At 45.4% G+C, this 24,247-nt stretch overlaps 1 protein-coding gene across 3 annotated transcripts in view; it reads right to left on the reverse strand.

Moving 5' to 3' along the window:
* Positions 1-1,932: 1,932 nt before the first annotated feature.
* TCAF2 (TRPM8 channel associated factor 2) overlaps positions 1,933-24,247 on the reverse strand; it is a 29,635-nt gene continuing 7,320 nt past the window's right edge. The window contains exons 2-10 of one of the 3 annotated variants that reach the window (XM_063394089.1): positions 22,759-22,879; positions 21,201-21,834; positions 17,673-18,643; positions 15,685-15,779; positions 14,458-14,671; positions 12,785-13,024; positions 10,587-10,924; positions 8,915-9,037; positions 1,933-2,080 (exon numbers count right to left, since the gene is read on the reverse strand). In XM_063394089.1, the coding sequence (XP_063250159.1) occupies positions 2,054-2,080; positions 8,915-9,037; positions 10,587-10,924; positions 12,785-13,024; positions 14,458-14,671; positions 15,685-15,779; positions 17,673-18,643; positions 21,201-21,834; positions 22,759-22,795 (2,679 nt within the window). In that variant the 5' untranslated portion in view covers positions 22,796-22,879 and the 3' untranslated portion in view covers positions 1,933-2,053. Of the gene's footprint in view, positions 2,081-7,805; positions 8,042-8,914; positions 9,038-10,586; positions 10,925-12,784; positions 13,025-14,457; positions 14,672-15,684; positions 15,780-17,672; positions 18,644-21,200; positions 21,835-22,758; positions 22,880-24,247 lie in introns of those variants that run through there. The other 2 variants (XM_063394087.1, XM_063394088.1) reach the window with 2 other exon arrangements.

Consider the following 24,247-nt stretch of genomic DNA (forward strand, 5'->3'; position numbering starts at 1 on the left):
GTGTATTTTCCAGGTTTCTGGTTTAGCCACTGGACCAAAAGCTTGGCTGTTGCAAAGTGTTTGTCTCCTAGTTTCCAAAGTTGCTGGATACTTTCACAATGGAAAAAACTGGTTTTTGTCCAATGTGACCCCAAACCCAAACATTGCAATGGACTTCTCCTTTTGATTTCCTCCAGCTCAGTTCTGGAACTTACAGAAACAGAGTTTTGAGGAAGAAAAAGAGGCAGATAAGACACGCAGAGAGAGACCAATGTTTGACAAGTGGTTTTAGGGGTTCCTGGAAGGTTGATGGGCGGAGCAAAACTCACATCAGGAGATCGGTTTGCAAGAAAATGTAACTTGCTAGAAACAGTCTCCCTGCCCCAAATTTGGAAAACAAAGTTTTTGTTGAGATGTCATGATAAAAGAGGGATCTTGGGAGATGATGCTGAGTTTGCCTACAGAATTGCTGAAGGGAGGTTCCTGATCTCCTCTTCAGTATGGATTTGGCTGACAGAGGTACCTGTCTCCAACAGATAAGACTCAGTCTTTACCTCTCAAGTCTGTCTTGATTCAGGAGACAGCAGGTGCCATAGCAAGAGGCAGAGGACAAGTGAAGATAGACAGTTAGTCAGAAAGCTTCAGAAGGACATTCCTGCATGCTGAACCCAGGGGTTGGGTGGGAAGGATGAGTTTATCAGAATAGCGTTCTTCATGATGACACCTGCAGTCCTTGTTTGCAGGTGGACGTCTCAGCCACATCCCAGCTGCCCCTCAGAACAGACCTGGATGCTCACCACTCCTTGGCACATCAACTTTTGCTTTGGAAAGGAACTTGGGTCTGAGGAAAGGAGCAACAGTGATATTCACTTCTGAGAATGCCCACACCATAGAGTGCAGGTACTCTGAGTGCTGCAGTAAAATTCTCTTGTAGTTCAAACCTGAACTAGCTTCTGGTTTTCCTCCAGAAAGCTCATGATGCCCAGTCTTTGAGATCCTGCCTTCAGCTGGAAAAACATCATTACAGCCATGTTGGAAGGACATCCAGTGTTGATTCCTATGGTCAGACTTATTAATTGCATCTGTACACTGAGCATGCTGCCCTCTTTATGTTTAGCTCTGACAGCTGAGTCTTCCTTTATAGGGTACACCCAACTTTCTCTAATAAATGATGATTCTTTCCAAACCAAGTGATAAAGTGAAATGTATGTGTTTTTCATGACAGACACTATCTTTTAAAAGGATTTAAATTTTCCTCCAAGGTTGTCTGTTCTTTTTTTAGACAAAGCAGAGAATTACACCTCTACTGCTTCTCATTTTCTGTTTTATCCCACCTCAGATTCTTTCATGTTCCTTTACAACATTTATTTATCCACTTCATTTTCTTTGCACTTCTGCTGTCTCTCTCTCATATTGTTTCCCCTTTACTCCGTTTTTTCCTTTCAAATTTTGTTTCCCTTTCCTTTTCTTGCTAGACTACAGATGAAGAGCATACAGTGTTGTTTGGGAGAAATAAAAGAGAGAAATGGCATTTAAAGAAGTTCTGGCACTAGACACACATCTGTTCTGTCTTTTAAAATTCAGTGTTTCTGAAATGATTTCCTAAGCAGTCTAGTGTAAGATATTAGTACTAACCCAGGTACTGTTGGCCTTGCAAGGTTCTTGTTATCCAAGAGATCCACAAGCCCCACTTCAATTGTCCAGTTCATGCTGGTTGTCCATTGTTTATCTCACATTGTCTAAGACAAATCCTACGATTTTAGGCTTTATGTCTCTACCTGGTTACAAGGAAATAAAACCACTTTTTTATTTTATATGGAATCAGTTTACATACCTGAGCAAGTTTTTCACATCCTGCTGCTTGATTATAAATCATTTATCTTGACAGGCTTTTGGACAATCTGCTGGTTTCTGGAAATGCCTCAGCTGATCATGAGGTCCAGCACTTCAGCACCATCTCCTGCTCACAGCAAGTCACCTGCACTCTCTCGGTGTCACTGTGATCTACATTCACGTGATCAGGAGGAGATGCAGAGAGCCTCTGACTCTGTCACTGCAGTCCCTTGTGGTGCATCTATGGCCTTGCAGCAAGGTAAGAATTCTGTAACATTCACCAGAAAAAGAGAACACAGCCATAAGACAGGGATTTACTTCGCCCAGGATCTCAAAATGCACCATAAAAATTGGCTTGTGCTATAGTCCGTGTTTTAACATAGGGGAAATTCAGTGTAGTGTTTAAGAACAGGACATGGATCTGGTTGTTTAGACTGGAGATCAAAACAGACCTGTAAATACACTCTAGTGCTGTGTTCATGCCCTGACATTCAGTCCTGCTAGGTGAGTCACCTGCTGTCTTAGATCCTCATGCAAACTGAGTTGCTACAATTTTACATGGACAAGATGTCTGCAAATTTACTGTAGCTAAGGATCAAGGAGGTAAGTTCACTGCCTGAACACTCTTTTGCTTCTGACATGAGCTAAAGCAGCTCTTTCTCACTACACAGTTTCCAACTCTGAAAGAAGAGCACTAAGGCAACCTCTTTCAGAACAATTAAACACACATCAAGACCTTTCCTCTGCTGTCCATCAATGTTTTCCTTTAAATGTTCATCCTCATTTCTCATTGATGTAGCAATAATTCATCTGAATTCTTCCATTTATTTCCAGCTTTATTATCTCCTAATGTGTCTCTGTTTTTAAAATTACATTTTGCCCCCGTTCCAACTCTTCTCCTAATGATGATAATTAACAAACTTTTCGTATCTGAAATCAGAGTAAGCCTGGAACAGAGACCATTTTGGAGATAAGGAAACAGAGAAAGTGAAAAATGGGAAGGGGTGCGTGGTTTCATTGGTAATAAGAGAGCCAATGTGTGGGCCTGTCATTGGTCTGAACTTAGGCTACAGGCTCTGCCAGTGTCTGTGTGAAAGGCAGATGAGCAACTTTCTCATGTTAGCCTGAGAAATCTAAGGGAGGAATTCAAACAAACCTTGGGAAGTGAGAAACCATCTGCAGGTGGTGTTTTTCCAACATGTTTACTGGAAAGAAATGTTTACTAAAGGGTGTAGACACTGAATAACCAATCATGTTCTTTGTACCGAACTACTCTATAAAAGTAGAATTTAGAAGAATAAAGTTTGCTCTCATTTTTACCATCATGGAGAGTCATGTTGTTATTTCTGTGCCGTCCGAAAACCACAACAGCACCAATGTTTCCCCTTCTGTGGTTAGAATTGCTCCTGTTGGGAACGGAAGTAGTGGGACCCACACAGAAAAAGGCAGATTTGGGAGGAAGCCAAGAACTCTTCTTTCACATGTACAACACAGAGGCACTTCATTCAGATCCATTAGAACACCGCACCATTCAGAGACCATTTAAAACTACTGCAGAGCACTGCTTTCATGACAGACAATCACATTTTCATGAGTCAAAACCTGCTTAGGAGATATATTGCTTCATGGGATCATCTGACCAGATGAGGAAAGAAACAGCCAGCTGCTGAGAAGGGTTCACCCAGACTGGATATCCCCAAACCTTAAAGAAAGGGGTCAAATTCCTCCTGACCAGATATGAAAACCTTTCTGCCTTCAGAATCATTTTTGAGTCATCTTCATCTGGTCATCAGCTCAATCATATTTTGATGTTCAGAAAATATCTCAGTGAAGGCTTCCTGTACAAAGGCCTCTTGCAACTATGAATCACAATGACACAGTACAAAATACATGTATGGAAGTTTAGAATTATTTTACCTGCATTCTTAACAAAATCTTGTATTAAATTCAGTTACTGATCTTTTCACAGGGCATTTATCTTTTTTTTTTAAGTGTAGCTAATCCTAAAGTTCTAAATGCCTACTGAAGAACAAAAGAACCTTTAACACCATCAGATTATTCAACAAACTCATCTTTCTAATATTCACACAAAAAAAAATCAAGTACTTATATAAATGCTCTTCATCCTGAAGGCCAGGGCTTTGTTCACAGGCTTGATTCCTATTTTTTTCCAACTGTTACAACTTTTCAAAACAAGACTGATAAAAAATATCAGCCCACCTCTCCCTGCTTGTAAGTATGCATATTTAAAATATCTCTTCATGCTTACAATACATAAGACTCTCACAGCACAAAATGCATGGTCCCTGCCTAGAGACTCTGCACAGTTGATATTTGTACTGTCAATTAACGCTGGTTGCTGCTGAATGAAGTATTGCAGCACAACACTGAAAGACTGGCTTGAATGTAGTAGAAGGGAAAAAAGAAAAAGAAAAATAACAATTTTCAGTGATCAGAAGTCATCTCTGGTACTGCCCAAAGCCTGTGGTTCACTATTACATTTCAAACCGGTGCATTCCACAAATCAATGAGCCTTGCAGTGTGCTGAGATCACAAATGATTCAAAACAAGCACATTTTCCAAGGACTGCTTCAAAAACTTTTCCCAGAAGCTCTGGTTTTCCTGCTGAAGTGTGCTATTCGGAGACAGCACTGACTCATGCTGATTCGTGGAATCCTGTGAGCTGGCACATGTACACAGTGCTGGAGACCAACAGAGTGAGATGATCTGGGGTAGGGATTGAATGGTTGCAGGAAGTGAGGAAAGAAAAGAAGCTTCCCTGGATCAAGATAATAAATCTGTAAATGTGTTGGAAGCTTAATTTGCCTGCAGAACCATGGTCTGACTTCCACACTTGATTTCAGATATGCCTCATCACAATGGGCCACCTGGCAACCTCTGGAATATGTCTGACCTTGGTCACCATCACTGGACTAAACACTGACCTGAGGACTGATTTCTGTGCTTGACCTCAGACCTTCCTCATCCCTGAAGACTTGCCTAGCAATCTGGACCCTGGATGTTGTGCCAGGTGTGCCCTGCTTGCCCCACTCAGGGCACGTGGCTGGTCCCCAGCTGTCCTGCTGCCTGCAGCTGGCTCCTGGCCACCAACCCTCGCGCAGCAGCTGCCTCCACTGTGCCCTGGCAGTGTCTGTTGTACCACAAAGCAAATCGTGAACTGGGATTTATTGTATTTTGTTGGGGTTTTTGGGAAGGCAGATTCTTGTCAGTTTTAGTTTTTAGTAAAGTGGCTCTTTACTATTCAGTACTATTCCACAGCTCACTTCAGCTGCAGGCAGAATTTGCTGCTGATGACCACCATCACTTCTTTGATGTATTTGTCATTGCTTTGGTTCCAGTTTTGCTGGTTTTCATGATGTTTGTAAAAAGCCTCTTTTTTCAGAAAAGACAAACTTCCTGTACTCCTTAGCATCTTCCATGAGCTCCTCAGTATTGCTGACAACCACAACAGCTTTAAAAGTCATGTTCTGGTAGCTTTTTGTAGGATTTTGAAATCTTTGGTTATTTTTCCTTCAGGGACAATTCAACAGGCTGAACTGGTTCCTTATAGCTCCAAAGTAGTGCAGGAGGGATACAGAGCCATTCACATCTTTGAAATGGTGCTACACTTTCCCTGTTTCAGCAGGGCTGAGAGAGGCAGGAAGAGTTTTATATGTTGGGTTCCACCAGCATGGCCTCTGGTGGGCAGTGCTGCCTGGATCTGTGCCCAGGATCTGCAGTGTCTGTGCAAAGGGCTGGTTGTCTTATGAGAAGGAGCCACGTAAATCAATCCAGAAGCAACTGATATGTAACCTCAACACAATTGTTGCAGAGCCACTGACAGGTTATAACTTCACTGTTGGATTAAGAGCTGTACGAGGCCAGATGGAATGATTGATTAATAAAATCCTTCTAACATAGAGACATGCATGGAGGAGCAAATGCAGTATGGAAACACAACACTCACTTTTCATGGAATCATGGAATGGTTTGGATTGAAAGGGACCTTCAGTGTCATCTAGTCCAACTCCCCTGCATTGAGCAGGAACATCTTCATCAGATCAAGTTGCTCAGAGTCCCATCCATCCTGATCTTGAATGTTGCCAGGGATGGGGCATCAACCACCTCTGGCTCTGGGCAACCTGTGCCAGTGTTTACACTTGGGCCAGCCTCTCTTGAATCAGTTCTACTTGACTGACAGCAGATACACCATGTGAGTCAAGCTGCTAGAGATGTGAGTTACTGAGTGGTGGCCTGGGCAGGTGACAAATTTATCAATTCAAGTGGTAGAAAGTGCCTCTAGTGCTGCAGTCAAGTAGACCCGAAATAACCTGCCAATCCTACTGATAAAAGTGCAATACTTCAACAAAGACTAATTGAAAATAATGCTGAGACTTGGCCTTCAGGAGCCTCCTCATCACTCATAACAAACTTCAGTTCCACTGGCCTAATGAATTGTCTTTGAACAGCAGATTTTTTAAATGACAGACAGCAAAATGCTGCTTACCACCAACTCTTCCCCCTACCACTGCGCTCACTGCCCCACTGATGGAACCAATCCTATGCGTGCTAACACCAGGTCTTATTACGTAGTCGGCTGCCTGTGTGACTGTTGCATGCCTTAACTCAAGTTCCAAAATCTCCTTTGTCCCACCTAAACCAGCTACCTGTGCTTCCCTCTTTCTGCTGCAATCAGCATAACTTCACTCCCACAGCAGCAAGATCAACGTATCACGGTACACATGTCCTTTGGTGGCCAGCCTCCCCTCACTGGGTTTTACAGTGTCAAATGCAGCAGCAGAATATGTTACTTTTGCATGCAAGCTGTTGACATTCGCAGAACATTCTTACTCCCTCCAGCAGTCTTCTTGGACATGGTGGAATTGGTGTGCTGATTTGAGGATTCCGTGGTCTTGTGATAGCATTACTGCCTTGTGTATTTCCCTAACAAATATCCATCACAGATACAGACAAAATGTCCTAGTTACTATACCTGTCATGAGCTATCTGGACATCTGCCACCATCCTTTCTGGCCTTGGAAAAGTTGCTGGGAGGGCTGCCGGCCTGGCAATTGCATTCACCATCTTGATGCAGACGGGGAGCAGACTCTCTGGGTTGCCCATGTGGTGTACATCAGCAGCTGGTGCTGTCACGATGATGTCCTGGTGGCCAGCTCAGCCCAGGGCACCGGTACTGACAGATGGTTCAGCACCAGGCAGAGATGTCAGTTCCCCCCAGTCCAGCATGCAGGTGAAAAAAGGCAGCCAATTTAGAAAGAACTTTTAAATGTGGACAAAGAGGAGAATCACCACAGGTAAACCCCTTTGCATGGCCTCAGAAACAATAAATTAATCTGGATGTAACTGTGTTTTGCTGAATCACAGGGAGATCCTGGTATGCTGGCAAGGGCTCCAGTCATCTTTGGTGACCCCAAATTGCCTGCTGCTGCAAGGTGATGATATTCAGTTTTTAATATCAAGCCACTTTAAAGGTGTCTGAGACATGCTTATACTGGGAACATGGAAAGAGATTAATTCCTAATTGAAGGTCTTATCAACATACTTTCTGGGATAAGAAATGTGAAGCTTAATGCAAGAACTTTCCTTAGACATCACGTATTTTGACATTTTCTACACACATGACCACAAAAAAGAAAACCTCCAGAAAATCAAGAAAATATGGGTAAGCCATAAATGCAGAAATGCCACTTTATTCCCCTGCTACATTTAGGTTTTGGGACCACTTACAAGCCTGAAGAATGGAGGCTGCACAGCCTCTTTAACTGTGTCTGATGTGTGGCCTAATGTGCTCTCCTTTGGCACTATGATATATATGATGGCCACACCACAGACTAGAGACTTCCGTGGTGGTTTTTTAAAGCTTTGAACAACTTTACCAGCAAGGTCACGTCTATGTAGGTCATTTCTATTTAGACCTTTTTTTTTGCTGGCATGGAGACATGAAAATAGGACACATACAAAACCTGCGAGTCTACAGTGATATTTTTTATTTATTACTGATACATAAGGAATAGGCTGGGACTAGTGAGCTCTTAGGCTAAGCATTAACATGCTTGCCAGAACCCATAACAACTGAGCAATTATGAAAGAGCTGGGAGTAACATGAACTTTTGTTGCACCTTGAAAAGGCTGGTCCTCTGTCTTGATGAACTGTTGTCTTCCTTCTCTCTGCTCCCACAGGCTGCCAGGTCAGTGCCTGTATTTTAACCTTTGATGAGTCCACAAGTTAAATCATTACTGACTACAGTCAAGTCACCTCTCTGTTTCCACCCTCTCATCTTCATTGGCATGTATCTTGCTGTCAGGCTATGGCTGAAGGACTGCTACAACTTGTAATTGACTTGTTCATATAAAGATGGGCTTTGGGTCACACAGAGAATGGAATGCAGGAAGAAATCTACAGCATTTCAGTCTGACTATGCATTATATAGCCTGTAGATAAGCATTGTAAGGCCACTTTCACAACTGGTGTGGACGTTCTGCATAATTAGAGGAATTAAAAATTAGGGATTTTAGGGTAATAAAAATAATTGTGAAAATCTCATGTTACTGAGATTACAATTTAAAAATGCAACATTGTGGAGGCTACTATTTGCTTTAAAGATCTCTTTTCCCATGGTAAAGTTCTTGAAACTGGTCCAGGGACTGCTCTACCCAGAAAATTTTCATTTCATCAGAGAAAGGTCCTGTAGGACCTGATTCAACTCAGAATTACATTCTTCCTGAGGTGAAGAACCCAGAACAAAGCTCATTGATTATTTAACCCTTCAGAAGATAGCTTAGGTGGTTGCTGATCTGCTGATCCCTGTTGAATTTCTGTTGGGGTTGGCCTCCACTGGCAGCAAGAAGCTGAAGAAATCAGCATAAATCCAAGCACATAGTGAGCTATCATGTAGCACACAAGGAGAAAAAGATAGGCCATAGCTAGTATGAAAACCAAGACTTAGGCAGTTTTCCTTTATGGTCTATAGGATCTCATTGGATCCTGTTCCCAGCTGGGTAGGGAGGACAGTTGCACAGAGAGCTCTTTCTTGATAGGCCATCCCCAGGCTGTAAAGAATGGAGCCAAATTCTTATTCACCTGCTGAGAAAACTTCTGTGCCCACAAGTTCATCTTAGAAGTGTTGTCTTTTGGGATCGTGGACATTTTCTGGTAGTCAGAGAAGAGGTGGGTGAAGGGGTCCCAACCAAACCCTTCCTGCAACTGATGACAAAGAATACAGTGTAAAAACAATTAAGCTGTCATTTCACTGGCACTATTCCTGTGTTACACACATAGAAAATTCCATAGGTCTCTGCAGTGTCTTTTAGAATGAATGTAAATTTAGATGAAAGCATCCAACTTTCAGGCTTCAGAGCATAACTAACAGCAGTAAAGTACAGAAAAATACCTTCCCATTACACTGATCTCCCAAAACAAACAGAGATCAAAGATACATTGGGAGTAGCCAGAAGTGTCAGCAACCAAAGCTGCTGCTTTGGGACAGTGAAAACAGTATCAGAAGGGACACTGACACTCTAGAATAGCTAGAGAGAAGGAGCACAGGAGAACAACAAGTATTGAAAAAATGAGGAGAGATTATGAACAGGGTATGCTTTGCCTAAGAATAAGAATAAAAGGAGTTCATACAGAAAAACTGCTGCTGCAGAATTAGAACTGTTCTTTCATGCCACATTTATTCCAGCAGTCTGTTAGTAACCAGACAGGAGATGAGACATCCCAGTCTACAAGCACAGGTCAGGCAGTGGCCAAACTGGTAAGGTATTGTAGGAAAACTTCTCCTCTTAAAACCCTCTGTATAAATATTTTTGTTCCCCTCTGTATAAATACTTTGTTATACATTGCATCAAAAAAACCCAGAGGATGACTCTTCAGCTTGACAATTCAGATGCCTCTCTGGGATGTGGAAAAGTCAGGATCAATACTCCTCCAGTAAATGTTCTTTTCCTCATATAGAGCGTGAGAGCTCCCAGACAAGGGAGCTGAAGGATACTGAACTCACACCAGTCAGTAGCTTAAGCCATCATAATGGACATCTGCTTTGCAGTCCTCAGTTAAAACGAGGTTGAGTGCTCTCTTCATTAGGCTAATTGTTTCTAGGAGGATTAAGGGAAAGGAGGAAATCTCTCTTTCATGCTTCCTGAGAGAATGGACTTAAATCTAGGACAGGGTTCATGTTCTAGAGTCTCAGCCACAGTGAGGGATCCAGTTCTGTATGCAGGAGGATAGGCTGAGCCCATCCTTTTGCCACTTGATGGACTACACTGGCTCCCCTCAGTGTACTGGATGATGTGAACACCCTCCTCTCTCTACGGTTTTTAAAAGGCCATGTAACTCACCAGGAGACTGTTCAAAGCCTGGCTCTTCTAGACACTTCACAATGCCGAGGTTTTTTTGACAACTAGCCCACTGTCCCACAGGAAATCTGCTGTGGATTAAAGAGCTCTGCCCAAATTTGATCCTGCTTTTCCCATGTTGTATAACAAGCAGCAGTTCCTGTTTCTCTTCTTTCAGAAACATTGCACTGAGCTATCTCCCTGAGTGGCTAAGCCCAGGTCTGGCAAAGGAAGGTTTTCAGGAGAAATCAGCTTTAGGAACTCTGCCTGTTTACCTCTCAGGTGCTTTCTGGGCCCAAGATAAATGCTGACAGTAATCAAATGCTTACAAGGCTTCAGTCACCAGGCTACAGACATGCCTGTGACAGAGGCTTCAGTGACTGCACCATGAACACACACACACTTTTCCCTGTTACCTGCAGGTATGTCTCCAGAGCAGTCCACATGTTCCAGTCCTTTAGCTGAGCACCTTTCTTCAGATAGTCTTTGGTCCTTTCCTTCCGGCACTGCGGCTTGAGCGCCTTATGGGCCTGATGCCTGGGAATGCCCAGCACCTCCTCGTGAACATAGACAGACCAGAGGTTGCACGTGGCCTCTGTGGTGTGAGGGGGAAACTCCCATGCCTGCTGCTGTTGATTGTGTCCCAGCTCATGGATGGGACCCCAAAGACCAGACGTTCTCATGTGCTCCACGTCCAACATCTCCTTCACTGAGTCCAGGTGGCCCATGATGGGGTAGCCAGCATGCATCCAGCCTGCAGGAGAGACAGGTAGCAACACATCATTAGGTGCTCACCTCAGTGCTTCTTAGATGTAAATGATTACTGTATTTTTTTCATTTCTCTAGTGCCTTTCCTCCATCTCACAAATAACACTTTTTTATCACTATAAATGACCAACTTTTCCCAGTGTGATGTAAGGACATACATCAAGTTTTACCCTAGCAGGTAGTCACCCTTACAACAGTCAAACAAGTAAAGGTAGGACTGAACTGTCAGTTAAGTGCAGTTTTGCCTGCTTTCCCTTTTTATATATGAATGTATACTCGTGGTTGGACTGAGGTTGAGGTTTTAGGATGTGGAGAAAAGCCTGACCATTGCCCAGAACACACCTGAACTCCCACAGGCTGAGCACAGTCGACACCAACCATGCAATAATGTGAGATTCAGCACCATGGCACTCCTTGAGTGCTCCTGTGTGGAGTGTGGGTACTGCAGGCCTGCACTCCAGTGGTCACTGGTGTGGATGAGACACGTGGAAAACAGTTTGTCATGCTTAAGGGCTACAAAACCTGTCATACTTAAGCCTGTTCTTAACCTTGCAGGATAGCTATTCCATAAAGAACTTCCCAGCAGGCTGCTAGGCAAGAAACATACACTGCAAGGGATTTTACTCCTTGCCTCCTTGGTGTCTTCTTCCCTAACTGGTCCTCCTTGAAGAATCCCAAAACTTCATGCAAGAGCAACGCCCCCAAATTCAAACACCTGTTGTAGCAGGGGATAAGCAGCCCTTTGCATGGAGGGAGCCTGGTGAATGGACAGGAATGGCAATCCCCTTCCTGCAGGAACTGGTGGACATGAACATGAATGGCCTGGAACTAGTTTCTGCAGGAATTAGGGAAGATCTTGAGCTTCCTCTTTTCTAGTAAGAGAGATATATGCAATTAGCAATCACTAGCACCCAAAAAAATTCAGATCCAGAAATGTGAGTGAAAGCATTTAGCCCACCCAAGCCAAAAGAAATTTTATGCCTGTAGACTACGATATTTTTAACTGGCATTTGCTCAGCATAGAAGAACCTAACACTTCAAAGATGTGCCACAAATTCTTTCCACTGCAGCTTAGCAAAAGTTTAGGGCATCAGGGTTCCTGCCAAGCCCTTGTTTCATTGTGGTATGACGAATTTAACCAGTTTATTTTGAAAAACACCTGAGCAAAATTTTCATTGCAAAGTCCGATGTTTACTATATAATTTGATTCTTGATCAAAGGAACTCAGTTCATAACTGGAAAAGCTGGAATGGGGTAACATCACCCGTAAAAATACACACTCCTGGGCTTTGAAGCAATACTGGATCTGCTTCCACACTGCCATCGTCTCAGGCACACATCTTTTCATGCTAAGCTTTGCCCACAACAACCCTTGTAGAGTCCACCTCCAGCAAGTAGGCACAGAGATTTAAAAGTTGTCACTGAACACATGAGAACAGTCCTGTGGCTGAGCCAGAGAAAAAAATAGAAATCAGGTCACTGCTTCCCAGCTGTACTGGCTCTGCAGTCCTTTCAGGAGGGAAAGTGAATAACTACATGTGAGCTAAAGCCACTGCAGTCAGCAGATCTGCATCTTAACACACCCCAACAGGAGAACAGCTGAGGAGACACCACCAGTTTTGAGAGCAGGGAGGCATCTGGAAAGATCAGTATGTTTTTCGAGCCCTGCCTTACCCCATTTCCACCCTGACGGAGTAGCTCACAATTATGCAAGGGTCACAGTCATTTAACACCTCACATATGTTCCCGGTCTGGTTTTAGCAAAATAACCTTGAAGGAACAGACACTGCTGCTGGAGGCCACTTGCCTGTTAGCCCTGGAGAAGGCCATATGGCAATGTGCCTACCGTATGAGATCTGGACATCTGTTACGATCCTCTCTGGCCTTGGGAATTTTGCTGGTACGGCTGCCAAGTTGCTTATGGCCTCCATGATCTTGTTCCACAGGGTCAGCAGCGGCCGTGGGTTCTCCATGTGGCGGATGCTGGCTGAAGGCACCGTCAGGATGAGGCTCTCGACAGCCAGCTCTGCCCAGGGAGCAGGGTAGTGCCTGATGCAGGCCTCCCACTGCCTTTCACAGGTCTCCCCTACAGCAACAACACAGAAAATCAGTTAAGCACAGTTCTGACTTTTGAGCATGCTCACAGAGGTCAAGCTCAGAGACCAGGTCATCAAAATTTCTTGGAGAACAGCATGTGGCAGTTGCATGACCACAGGTGGTGGCTGTTAAATAGCCAGTCCTCAATCTGTACTTGGGAAGCCTCCTCAGGCTCTTAAATAGGTAGGAAACAGAAAAGGACTGGCAAATAACACAGTAGCACAGCAAGAACAGGTCCCTGTTTTGTATCAGAGAACAAGAAGCATCAAGTTTCTCCAGTGTCTCATTTCTTTTTGTTCAGCAGAGTTGCTGTTTCACAAAACAACTCTGGTTCTGTTCAGTTTGATGGAGAGGAGAGGGAGAGGGAGAGGGAGAGGGAGAGGGAGAGGGAGAGGGAGAGGGAGAGGGAGAGGGAGAGGGAGAGGGAGAGGGAGAGGGAGAGGGAGAGGGAGAGGGAGAGGGAGAGGGAGAGGGAGAGGATGCTGGAAACACTGCTGGAAATTCAGCAGTGATGTCTTGTAGCATCTAGAGATGGCCACATGAGGGCACAGTAAAGCAGGCAGAGCACAAAGCATGCTTTGCCGTGGCAGAGATCAGTCTCCCTCTCCCCAGCACAACGGTTTCCATCAGAAATAACAATTCCAGCCTCCAAGAAATGTTGGTGTGGACAAACCCTGCCCTGCCCATTTTGTGAAAGCTCTTGCACCTACTCCCAGCCACGTAGCAGTCTCAGAGTGACTAAGTGACTTACCCAGACACAGAGATTCATAGAACTGTGGAATAGTTTGGATAGAAGGGATCTTAAAGGTCATCTGTTTCAACCCTCTTGCTATGAGCAGGGTGGACATCTTCAGCTAGATCACATTGTTCAGAGCCTTGCCCAATTTGACCTTGAATGTTTCCAGGAATGAAGCATCTATCATCTCTTTAGGCAAATTGTTTCAGTGTTCCACCATCCTCATTGTAAGAAACTTCTTCCTTATACATAGTCTGAATCGATCCTCTTTTAGTTTAAACCCATTGCCCCTTGTCCTACTGCAACAGGTCCTGCTAAAGGGTTTGTCCCCATCTTTCTTAGACTTGCCCTTGGTGAAGCTGTGCTGGCTGTTCCATATCACCTCCCTGTCCTCCACATGCCTTAGCACAGCATCTAGGAGAGTTTGTTCCATGATCTTCCCAGGCACAGAGCTGAGGCTGACAGGATGTTGATTCCTGGGGACCTCCCTTCTACTCTTTTTAAAAATTATTAGAAAAATGGGAATCCCAGAGAACAACATAGTAAGGAAAATAAATCTCGGTATTCCTGAAGCCAAGCATTTCTAAGACCTTCCTGGGCACAGGACCATCTTTCCTTTCAGTCACTGGGACAACACCATCTGTGAGCAGCCCTCAGGCAAAAAGCACCAAGGTAAACAAACCTACCAAGCTTGAAGTAAGGAGCTCTGACTGCCCCTTCCACCGTGATGGGCACGTTCCCCAGGACGCTCTTTGCAGGTACTATGATGTAAATGAGGCCGCCCCAGAGGCAGGAAACTGATTGTTTCTGGCAGGCAACATCACAGGTGCGGATTACCACTGGCGCCCGCTTCAGCTCCTTGGCTTTAGAGAGGTCATCCGTGTGACACCCAACCTGCACCTGGCAAGCAGAAGAGCAGGGACAGCTGGTCAAAGGTGTGCCAGTGGCACCTGGCAGACTGACCTCGGCACCCACGGAGCTCTCCACTGCAGTATTGTCCCTGCATACACACAGAAGCAGCCTTCTGACTCCAGCCTAGGTCAAGTTTCCAGCCTGTGGTGACCAGGGGCAGTAAACACAGTAAAAAGCAAAGGTAAAGTTCATGCTGTCACTATCTCAGTCTTACAGCTGTACTCCCAGTATCCTGGCTGAACTGCATCCTTCACCAGCAGGTCAGAGTACTACAGTGACTTCTTCCACTGCACTGCACTTGCATTGATCATCCCTCCACCCTTCTCCAGCATCAGAGTCACTTCCTATAACATGATTTGGAGAGATGTGGTCATGACTGGCTTCTTTTATTGTGCCTCTTCCTTAGAGCTCTTATAATAAAACAGGCACCATGTGGCTGCAGGATCAGACAGAAGCACCTGAGTTAACTTTGCACTTCAGCTGCAGGGAGGTCACTACAAAAAATATCCAAGCAGGTAAGCATTTGCATCTTGTATTTGTATTTTGCAGAGAAAGGGATCCCAAGTAACAGTGCCTACCATATCAGGATACATCTAAATGAGCAGTAGTGACAGCACTGTCAAAGGAATTTCAGAGAGAACTGGAGAGATGGAATCAAGTTTGGTTCATAGAAGAGCCCAAGTGCTTATCTTGGACCTGAAAATCACCTTGATCATTTTTTTTTGCATGGTAACAGAACAAAAACCAAGAGCCCTCAAGCAGCAGCCACACCTAATTATCCTACCAGCACACAGAATGGGAGGAAGAAGAAAAAGAAAAGCGTGAGGACACAAGGTGAAGAAATAATGACAAAGCATTTAAAGTGCCACAGGGTGGCAGCAGTAGGAAAGGGCGGGAAAGGTGGAAAAAGCCATTAAGGAGAAAACCCTTCTCGTGCTCTTTTTGAGCACTCACCCGACAAATACAGCGGTGTAAACCAACGCCAAGCAGAGAGAGTTTACCTTCAGACCAGCACCGACCACCAGGCAAGGGCACGAAATTACTGCTGTGTGCCCTTCGGGGAGGTAGAGCCCTGTGCTCCTCCAGGCTGTCTTTCCTAAAACGTAAGAGAACACAGTCCTGAACAACCAAGCACTTCTTTGTCCAGACTATTACAGATCCTGGAGATTTCAAATTGCAACAGGAGAATAATTTTCCATCCTTTCCTTTTCCCTTGCTCTACACTCACAGAACCATCTCGCATTTACCCAACTTGTCAGAAATACAGTTTCAAAGAAATTAACAAAATCATCACACCATTAGCAAGCAAGCCCATCCAGATTTACACTTCTGGAAATGCCAAGCTTAAATGTGCTTAGTAGTATCTTCTAAAAATGAGAAGAAAAAAAAAAAAGAAAATAAGCCAAAACCCCAATGCCTCCTTCACCCAGACCCTCTTATCCTAAAGATCTCATAAGAAGTTCCAGCTATGGTGGGATCACATGATTGAAGTTTTAATGGTCATAAAACATTTCCCAAATAATAGACTGACAGTGGCATCACATTTTTCCTTAGTCACTGGTCCAGCACAAACTGGAGCCCACAGGAATTGTCATTTCTAGCTGACTGAAGTGATGAGAAAGCCTCAAGATACCATTCTGTGCTAGGTGTACCTGTAAGAAGGGTACCACTACAATTCACCATATTTCTAGACAGTCTTCCCATGAAAATGCAAGTCTCCTCAGCATAAATCTCTTTAAACACTTGCAATTTACAGAATTTACAGTGCAAAACTGATCCATCTCTACTGTACTGATTAGGCAGATTCCACTCCCTAGTTCTGACATAAAAGTTTACTTAGGCATATTTCAATCCAAACACCAGCAGTCCTAAAAAGAGTTGAACTGTCATTAAGCACCCAACTTACAACCTTTCCTGTCATCCAGGAAAGCAGAACCAGTTTTGTCAAGCAAAAGCTAATCCAAGGAAAAATGCAAATTAGATTATATCACCATGTGTTACCAGTTCATCTCAGTTTTGCTGAATTTGCACCAAAGTCAGTTTTGAAATGGTGCTCAGGGTTTGCTATAGTTTTTTTCTTTTTCATTTATTGAAATGGCACAAATTTTGAATATTTTCTGCTTTTGTCCTGATTCATTAGTGTTAAAACCAGTGAGAAGTTATTCTACAACTTTTCTCTCTGCACAACACTCAGACATTGCCATTCCAGAACAACCTCCTTTATCTCATTAGAACAATTTGGAAACAACTCCTCTAAATCATACTCTAATATCAAAAAATCTGTCCAGGGCATAAAAGTTACTAGTGGAATTTAACTCAGAGTTTAAACATACCAGTTGTGAGCAGGAATCTCAGCAAGCTGGTACAGATACAAGGCCTAAGCTTAGACAAATAATTTATGGTGTATTTACCCAATACTTTGGCTTCAGTGGTGGTGTCAGCCCAAGAAGTCACCACCATATTTCCAGCCTCTTGTTTTCACCCCCAAAATCAGATCTTCCCTCCATTGTGCAGATACACCAAGCTGTGGGACTGTGCTATAACTCAGGCTGAAGTTACCTAGGTCACACAACCTTTCATTTCTAACTCCCACTTCTTTGTAAGATGACTCCATAGATGGCTGTATCAGCACAACTAGGGAACAGCAACCTGCACTGTAGAGTCCAAGGTTTCTCAGAGAGGTTTCCTTGCCAAAACCACTGTGCCATGCAAGTGCCCTGTGGTACCACCTGTTGAGGGTTCTTCCCCTGCCAGTGCCTGTGCACCAACAGGGAGGAAGCAGGACTTCCACGGGGTGTTTCAGGTGCTGAGATCAGGGCTGGCCACAAAAGGAGCCTGCACTGCACTGAGCTCAGTCTCCTCTCAAGCCCGTGGTGCAATTGCACATCTGTGCCCGTGTTCAGGCACACAGACACAGGCACACTGAGGGCGGGCACCTCAGTGATCCCAGCAACAGGATGCCTTGAGAGGGAGAGAGAGAACTCCTCACCTGAGTTTGTGCCATCGATTTCCACAGTGACAGGGTGGGCACACACCCCAGCAGCAGATTTCTGCACCAGGGCCGCGCTGTCTGTCATGGTGAGGGACAGCTCGGTCGCCATGCAGAGAAGCACTGCCTCTTTGGAGTTGCTCTTGACCGGGCAGTGCCCGCTGACCTGCGGGATCCCAGTCCTCTTGAGCACTTTGGCCAGGATGCGGTGGAGCGAGGCATACGCCGGGCAGTCCTGGGCCGGGATGTGCAGGAAAGCGGCGCAGTCCTGTGTCAGAGGGTGCAGCCAGCCCTTCAGGGGCTCCGTGAGCTCCTGATGCCCCTGCAGCTGCGTGCTGAAGAGCAGCAGTGCCCTGCGAAAGTGGTAGTGCTCCCCCGGCCCCACGGGCGGGTACTTGGCTGCCTTGCCGGGCTGCCCCAGGATGCTCAGCCCAAAGCGGTTCAGGATCGTGTTGCCAGGATATTTTGCCACAGCGGCTTTGCCACGGTTCTGGGAAGCCCAGTACCAGGCCTGGCCCCCCACCAGCAGACCACCTCCCTCTGCCACGAACGCGTGGATTCTCTCGGCTTCTTTGTCGCCGTAGGAAGTGCAGCAGTACACGCTGATGTCACCCGCCAGCTGTGACACCTGTGACTTCACCTCTGCCTGAGCCAGGAGGCTGCACAGCTTCTTGAGCCTGGGATCCACCCCCACCAGCCCCTTCCTGCCAGCATCCAGCCAGGAGACGGCATTGAGCAGGAATCTGGCCAGCTTTGGGGAGGACAGTTGGCTCTCATGGGTGGCCACCACCACGCGGCCGCGGCCGTAGCGAGCGGCAGCCAAGAGGCAGCGCTGGGAGCTGTCCAGGCACAGCGGGAAGGAGAGGGCTCCGTGCACCAGCAAGGTGGAGGGTGTGCCCCCCGTCACCAAATCCAGCTCCGACACACCACGCAGGAGACACTCGGCATCAAGGCTCAGGTTGGCCTGGTGCCTGCAGAACCAAGAGAGGTCCAGGTTAGCCCCCGGCCCAGAATCCTTGGCACAAAATGCCTGGTGTCATAGCTGAAACTTAAGGAGCTCCACTCTTGATTTCACAGAATATTCTGAGTTGGAAGGATCACTGACTCCAACTCTTAAGCGAGTGGTCCATACAGGAACCCACCTCCTTGACACTATCAGTAGCACCATGTTCTAACCAACTGAGCTATTCTCAGTGGCCATCCTTGCCTCTTCTTTCTCCTTCACCCCAGAACATCATGCTGTCAGTTCTTTCATTTAAAAAAAATATCCATCAATGACTCATTTTTCTCCTTTTAAAGCCTCAGTTGTTACAGCCAAGCAAATCTGTAGGAATCTCAGCCCTCATTTAGAAAATGGAATGAATAGGTCAAAAGGAAGCTTCTAAGCTTCTAGACCTCTGTCTTTTAAGAGCCACCTGAAAATCTAAATACTTTGCAGAAACTCAAAAATCAGGCCCTTCACACTTTTTTAAACTGCGGATTTAAACTGCACGTAATGTGGGAATTGGCATATCTCCTTTAAGAGAAACTTTCTCTGCTTGCCCCACCCTAGCCTTTATGAACTAGGCAAGCCCAAAAGATTCCTGTGCCTTTTCCCAAGATCTGCCACTGTTGAGAACTGAAGAAAGAGTGCTAGGACAGATGGGCTACATAGACAGGCAGACACACCACTAGACAAATAGTGAGTGACTAAAGTTGAATTAGAGCCTTAACACATACACCTCATGTTACCTCATATTGTTGGTCTCCACAACAAAAAGAGATTAGGCTGTGCAAGGCTCTCTTATCTCTGCTATTTCCATATAACTCCTATATGTCACTGTGGAGAAAGACATGCTGAATTACTCTTGTTTGCTTTGTGTACACTTTCCCCTGGTTCTGCCAAACAGTTTTCCCCCAGCACCTTGAAGGATCTGTTGTTATGTGGCCATTGCTGCCAACTCAGTGAGAATAAATGATGCTGCCCTTCTTCATGCCTGTAGGACAGGAATTAAATCTGGAGCTCTTCTTTGTTTATTACTTTACTGAGACCCTTTGTCACACAGAGCATGTGCCCAGGCATAAGGCACAGCCTCTGTCTCAGACTGAAGCCTGATTCTCTGCACACAAATCTGGCAGGAAGACCCAGATGTACAGAGGTATTGTGTTACACAGAAATTGGAGATGTAAATTTCTCTATGGCTCTGGATTCAAAGAAAATCCCCACAAAAAATAAGCTCAACAAGGTGTAATTCACCCTTAGTTACCATTTGAAGTCTTGTTAATTTTGATGTAATTTTATTTTCTGAATTCCTCACCCCTCTCCCTCTTCCATGCCATGTGCATGAAGCAGTGGGAACATGCCTGTGCAGTGCAGGTGGTAACAAGAAGCAACCAGCAAACTTTAATTAAGCAACCCGATTTGTTAGCTGTGCCCTAAGCATTTCACTGAATTAAACAGCAGACCTCCCTACCACCTTTATCTGAAAACAATGAAAATTATCAAATTAATAGTTAGAAAATATGAGAAATTTAGCATTCTATATCCACAAGGAAAAGGCTGTGAAGGGAAGACTTGCAGGGCGTTTTACTGTAATTGCTGTGGCTGTCACTACCGTGAAATGAAGCTGTCACACAGAGGAAGTGCAGCAGCACTAATGCTCTTTGGAGAACCTGCTGTGCCTTATGTAACTTAGCAGAGTGTGGCAGGAGAAAGAGCCTGGCATAGTCACTGGCAAGGGGAGGAAGACAGCAGGGCAACATCCAGGGCTCCAATGCACCATATATATTATAAGTCCATATTGCACATATATAGTATAACTTCATATTGTACATATTCTATTATATTCTATTATAATATTATAACTCCATATTGCACAATGTCAATATGCACAATATGAGTCAAAACAGCTCTGAGTTTTACACCTGATAATCCAGAACCCAAAGAGCCAGGCTGGAATCCCAAACAAACTGGGAGCACTGAGATTTCTTGCCCACAGCCTGTGTCAGAAGCTGAGAAGGGAGGAGGCACCCAGCCTCTTGCCAGCTCCAGGGGCTTACCGGCAGAAGCAAATTCCTGCAAGGGACAGGCTAAACAGGTTTAGCAGCTGTCAGACAGAGCCTGGCCCAGAGGGCTGGCCTGCTGCTTCATCTCCAGCCTGGTTTGCAGCTGTGGGAAAGTTGCCCTAAATGTAGAGATGTGTGAGGAGAGGGAGAGGAGTTCCTCCTCCTGTCCCTGTTTCGCTGCTTTTCACTCAGGTAAACTTTACCAGGCAGGCTGCTCTAAAAGATGGCTCCTCTCATTTCTTTCTCTTAGAATGGATTCCCTGGACCTGGTCCTACTTCCCTGGAAGCAGTTGGAAACAGCATTCTTTCCAATTCCAAAGAATGGGAAGGTCCCCTTTAAGTTGGAAGGCAACAATTCCATCCTGGTTATGAAAGAACCAGTATTCACCATCACCCTCACCTCTCACCTCCCAAATCTTCTACAAACAACTCACTTGCATAACCTCACTGGTGGTTTAAAGAGAGAGCAGTTCAGATACTCACGGAACAACTAATGGGATCTTGGGAATCTTCTTGGCCACTTTGAAGATGCCTTTTTCCACGGTGTTTCCTGTGAAGTACACGCCAGCCACGCTGGTCACCTGGTTCCCAGGGAATTCGAACAGCACCTTCTCCTTGCCGTGCTGACTCGCCCAGTACCAGGCTTGGCCTCCAACAAGCAGCCCCCCACCCCCTTTGACAAAGTCCACGATGCCTTTGGCCTGGGAGCTGTCGTAGGCGTCCATACAGAACACCCCCATGGATGGGCTGGGCCCCGCTCCCACCTGCACTCGGGTGCCAGCCCCGAGCAGCACCTGGGACAGGGAATCCAGCCGAGGATGAACCCCAACCAGGGCCTCGGGGCAAGGCTTGAGCCACTCCAAGGCATTTCTGAGGAACTGGGAGAACTTGGGGCTCTTCAGGATTCCTTCATGGGAAACGACCACCATCCGGCCCTTCCCATACTGGGAAACAGCAATCAGGACCTGCTTCTTAGCGCTCAGGAGCACAGGGTAGGCGTCCTCTCCAACAAGGAGCAGCTCACAGGGAACAAAACCTCCAGTGAAGTCCCATGGCCCCACACCATCCACTAACAGCTCGTAGGTGGCACAGGGCTTCATCTCCAAGACACTGCTGTCTGGTGGACAGAAGAACAACATCCATTACAGTAAAGTTCAGCAATAAGGAACAGCTGTACCAACCCCCCAGAGCATTTTTTGTTGTTGTTGTCTAGCAGGAACTCCAAACAAAGAGTCAGGTTTGTGGATACAACTTTTTTGGGGATTTGGCTTGTTTGTTGTTTTGTTTGTTTGCTTGTTTAGCTTTGTTATCACACTATTGACACATATAAATAGAAGTGACAAGTATACCATGATTATGGAGATAAAGTGGCTGTTTCAACAAATTCTGCTAGGCACAATGGAGGAAAACAGGGAAATAAAGGTATTCACTTTCCCATTAACAGTTTATTTGAAGAGGGAGAGTGCCAGAGGCTCCAGGAAGTCTACTAGGAACTTGTATGGTAGAGGTAGTTTACACAGGAACACCCAGAAAATGAAAATACTGTATCAACACAATCCATAAACATGCAGTTCACATTTTAGCTTCTAATTGGTTATGTACAGAGCTACATGCTGTTGCTGCAACATGGTATTCCAAAGTTGTACTTTTCTACCTCCATTTAGGCACTATAAACCCATGCTTAGTATTAGGAGGTGCCGTGAGGAGGAGGAGAATCAGCAGAAATGATGGAGATGATCAGATTCCCTGCAATAACTGTCAGTTTAAAGCACACAGTACCCAGGAGAGCATGTCTGGGCACAGGAGATTCACGCCCTGGTTCCCTCATCCAAAGTCTTTTACAATCTAAATAAAATTATTTCCCTTTCCCATAGCTTTGTTTTCTCTGTTTTCCCACCTGTGAACCCTAAGCCTAAACCTAAGCCTAAGCCTAAGACTAAGCCTAAGCCTAAGACTAAGCCTAAGCCTAACCAACCCTAACCCTAACCCTAACTAACCCTAACCCTAACCCTTACCTGTGAAGTAAGGAGAGTATACTGACCTCGATTGCCAAGCCCTTTGAGGTCTGTGAGTGACATGGGCTCTGTTAAGGCTCCCTTGGTGAGAAAGTTTGGCTCAGCTTTTCCCTGAAGTTGTCTCCTGCTGGGCTGGGGCAGCTGTAGCTGTGCAAACAGGAAGGCTTTGAGGTATGAGAGTATGACCCAGTCCCACCCAGTTTGTGTCATTCACGATTCAGAAGAGTGACTTTGAGCACAACACTTATGGCAAGGGAAGGAGCTGCTCTGAAAGGGTGTGGATCTTTCCCTGGCAGCATCCCATGCCAACACCAGGCTTCACACACACTTCATGACTGGCTACCCTGAAAGCAAGCCCTTCTCATCCAAACACAAGAAAATGGCAAGTCCTGGAGAAGCTGCATCCTTGATCCAGATTTGGCACAAGCCCCAGGGTGCTTAGAAACAGCAACCTAATCTAGAATGACAATATTGCTTATCCTCTCTGATCATGCCTGGAAGCTCTGTTTTTCACCAAAACTATCATGGGATTCCACTATTGTTTTGCATGTGATTCATGAGTTAAAGCTGCTAATTAACATAGGATAAAAACTACACTGCCCAGTAACCTAGTGCTTGATTGCTGGCTTAGTCTGAATCCCAGCTTTGTGTCCCTGGGTTTGAAGAAGCCCTGCATGTAAAGGCAAATACGAGGTCTAAGTGCTTTAGGGTCTTTAACTACAAATCACACAGCAAAGCAGAAACACAGCCTTGGAAAATACTGAAGATTTTTTGGTGGTTTCTGTGGATTTGATACTAATGTACCTACACTGACACGCTAACCATGGTGCAGGGGAGACAAAAAGCAGGTGGATAGTTTCAACAACTCAAATTATAGAATCAGAGAGACTACTGAATGGTTTGGGTTGGAAGGGACTTTAAAGAACATATAGTTTTACACCTTTTGCCATGGGCAGGGACACTTTTCTGGTGCTCAAAGCCCCACTCAACCTGGCCTTGAACTTTTCCAGGGATGGGGCATCCACAGCTTCTCTCGGCAGAGAGAAGCTTCTGCGACCATGTCTTACATCCTCAGTAGAGAATTTCTTCCTAACATCTAATCTAAACCTGCCCTCTTTCAAGCCATTCCCCCTTGTCCTGTCACTACATGCTCTCACAATAAGTCCCTCTCCAGCTCTCTTGTAGCCCCTTTAGATACTGGAAGGGGCTCTAAGGTGCCCCTGGAGCCTTCTCCCAGGCTGAACAACCCCAGCTCTCTCAGCCTGTCTCCATAGGAGAGGTGCTCCAGCCCTCTGACCATCATGGTGGCCTCCTCTGGACTTGTTCCAAGAGGTGTGTTTTCCTTCTACCAGGAACACCAGAGCTGGATGCATCACCCCAGGCAGGGTCTCACAAGAGCAGAGGGGCAGAATTCCCTCCCTTGTCTTGCTGTTCATGCTGCTTTGGATGCAGCCCAGGGCACGGTTGGTTTTCTAGGCTGTGAATGTACATTGCCAGGTCATGTCAAACTTCGGG

This window comes from Prinia subflava, chromosome 3, assembly GCF_021018805.1.
Source record: "Prinia subflava isolate CZ2003 ecotype Zambia chromosome 3, Cam_Psub_1.2, whole genome shotgun sequence".
In the NCBI taxonomy this organism is placed as follows: Eukaryota; Metazoa; Chordata; class Aves; order Passeriformes; family Cisticolidae; genus Prinia; species Prinia subflava.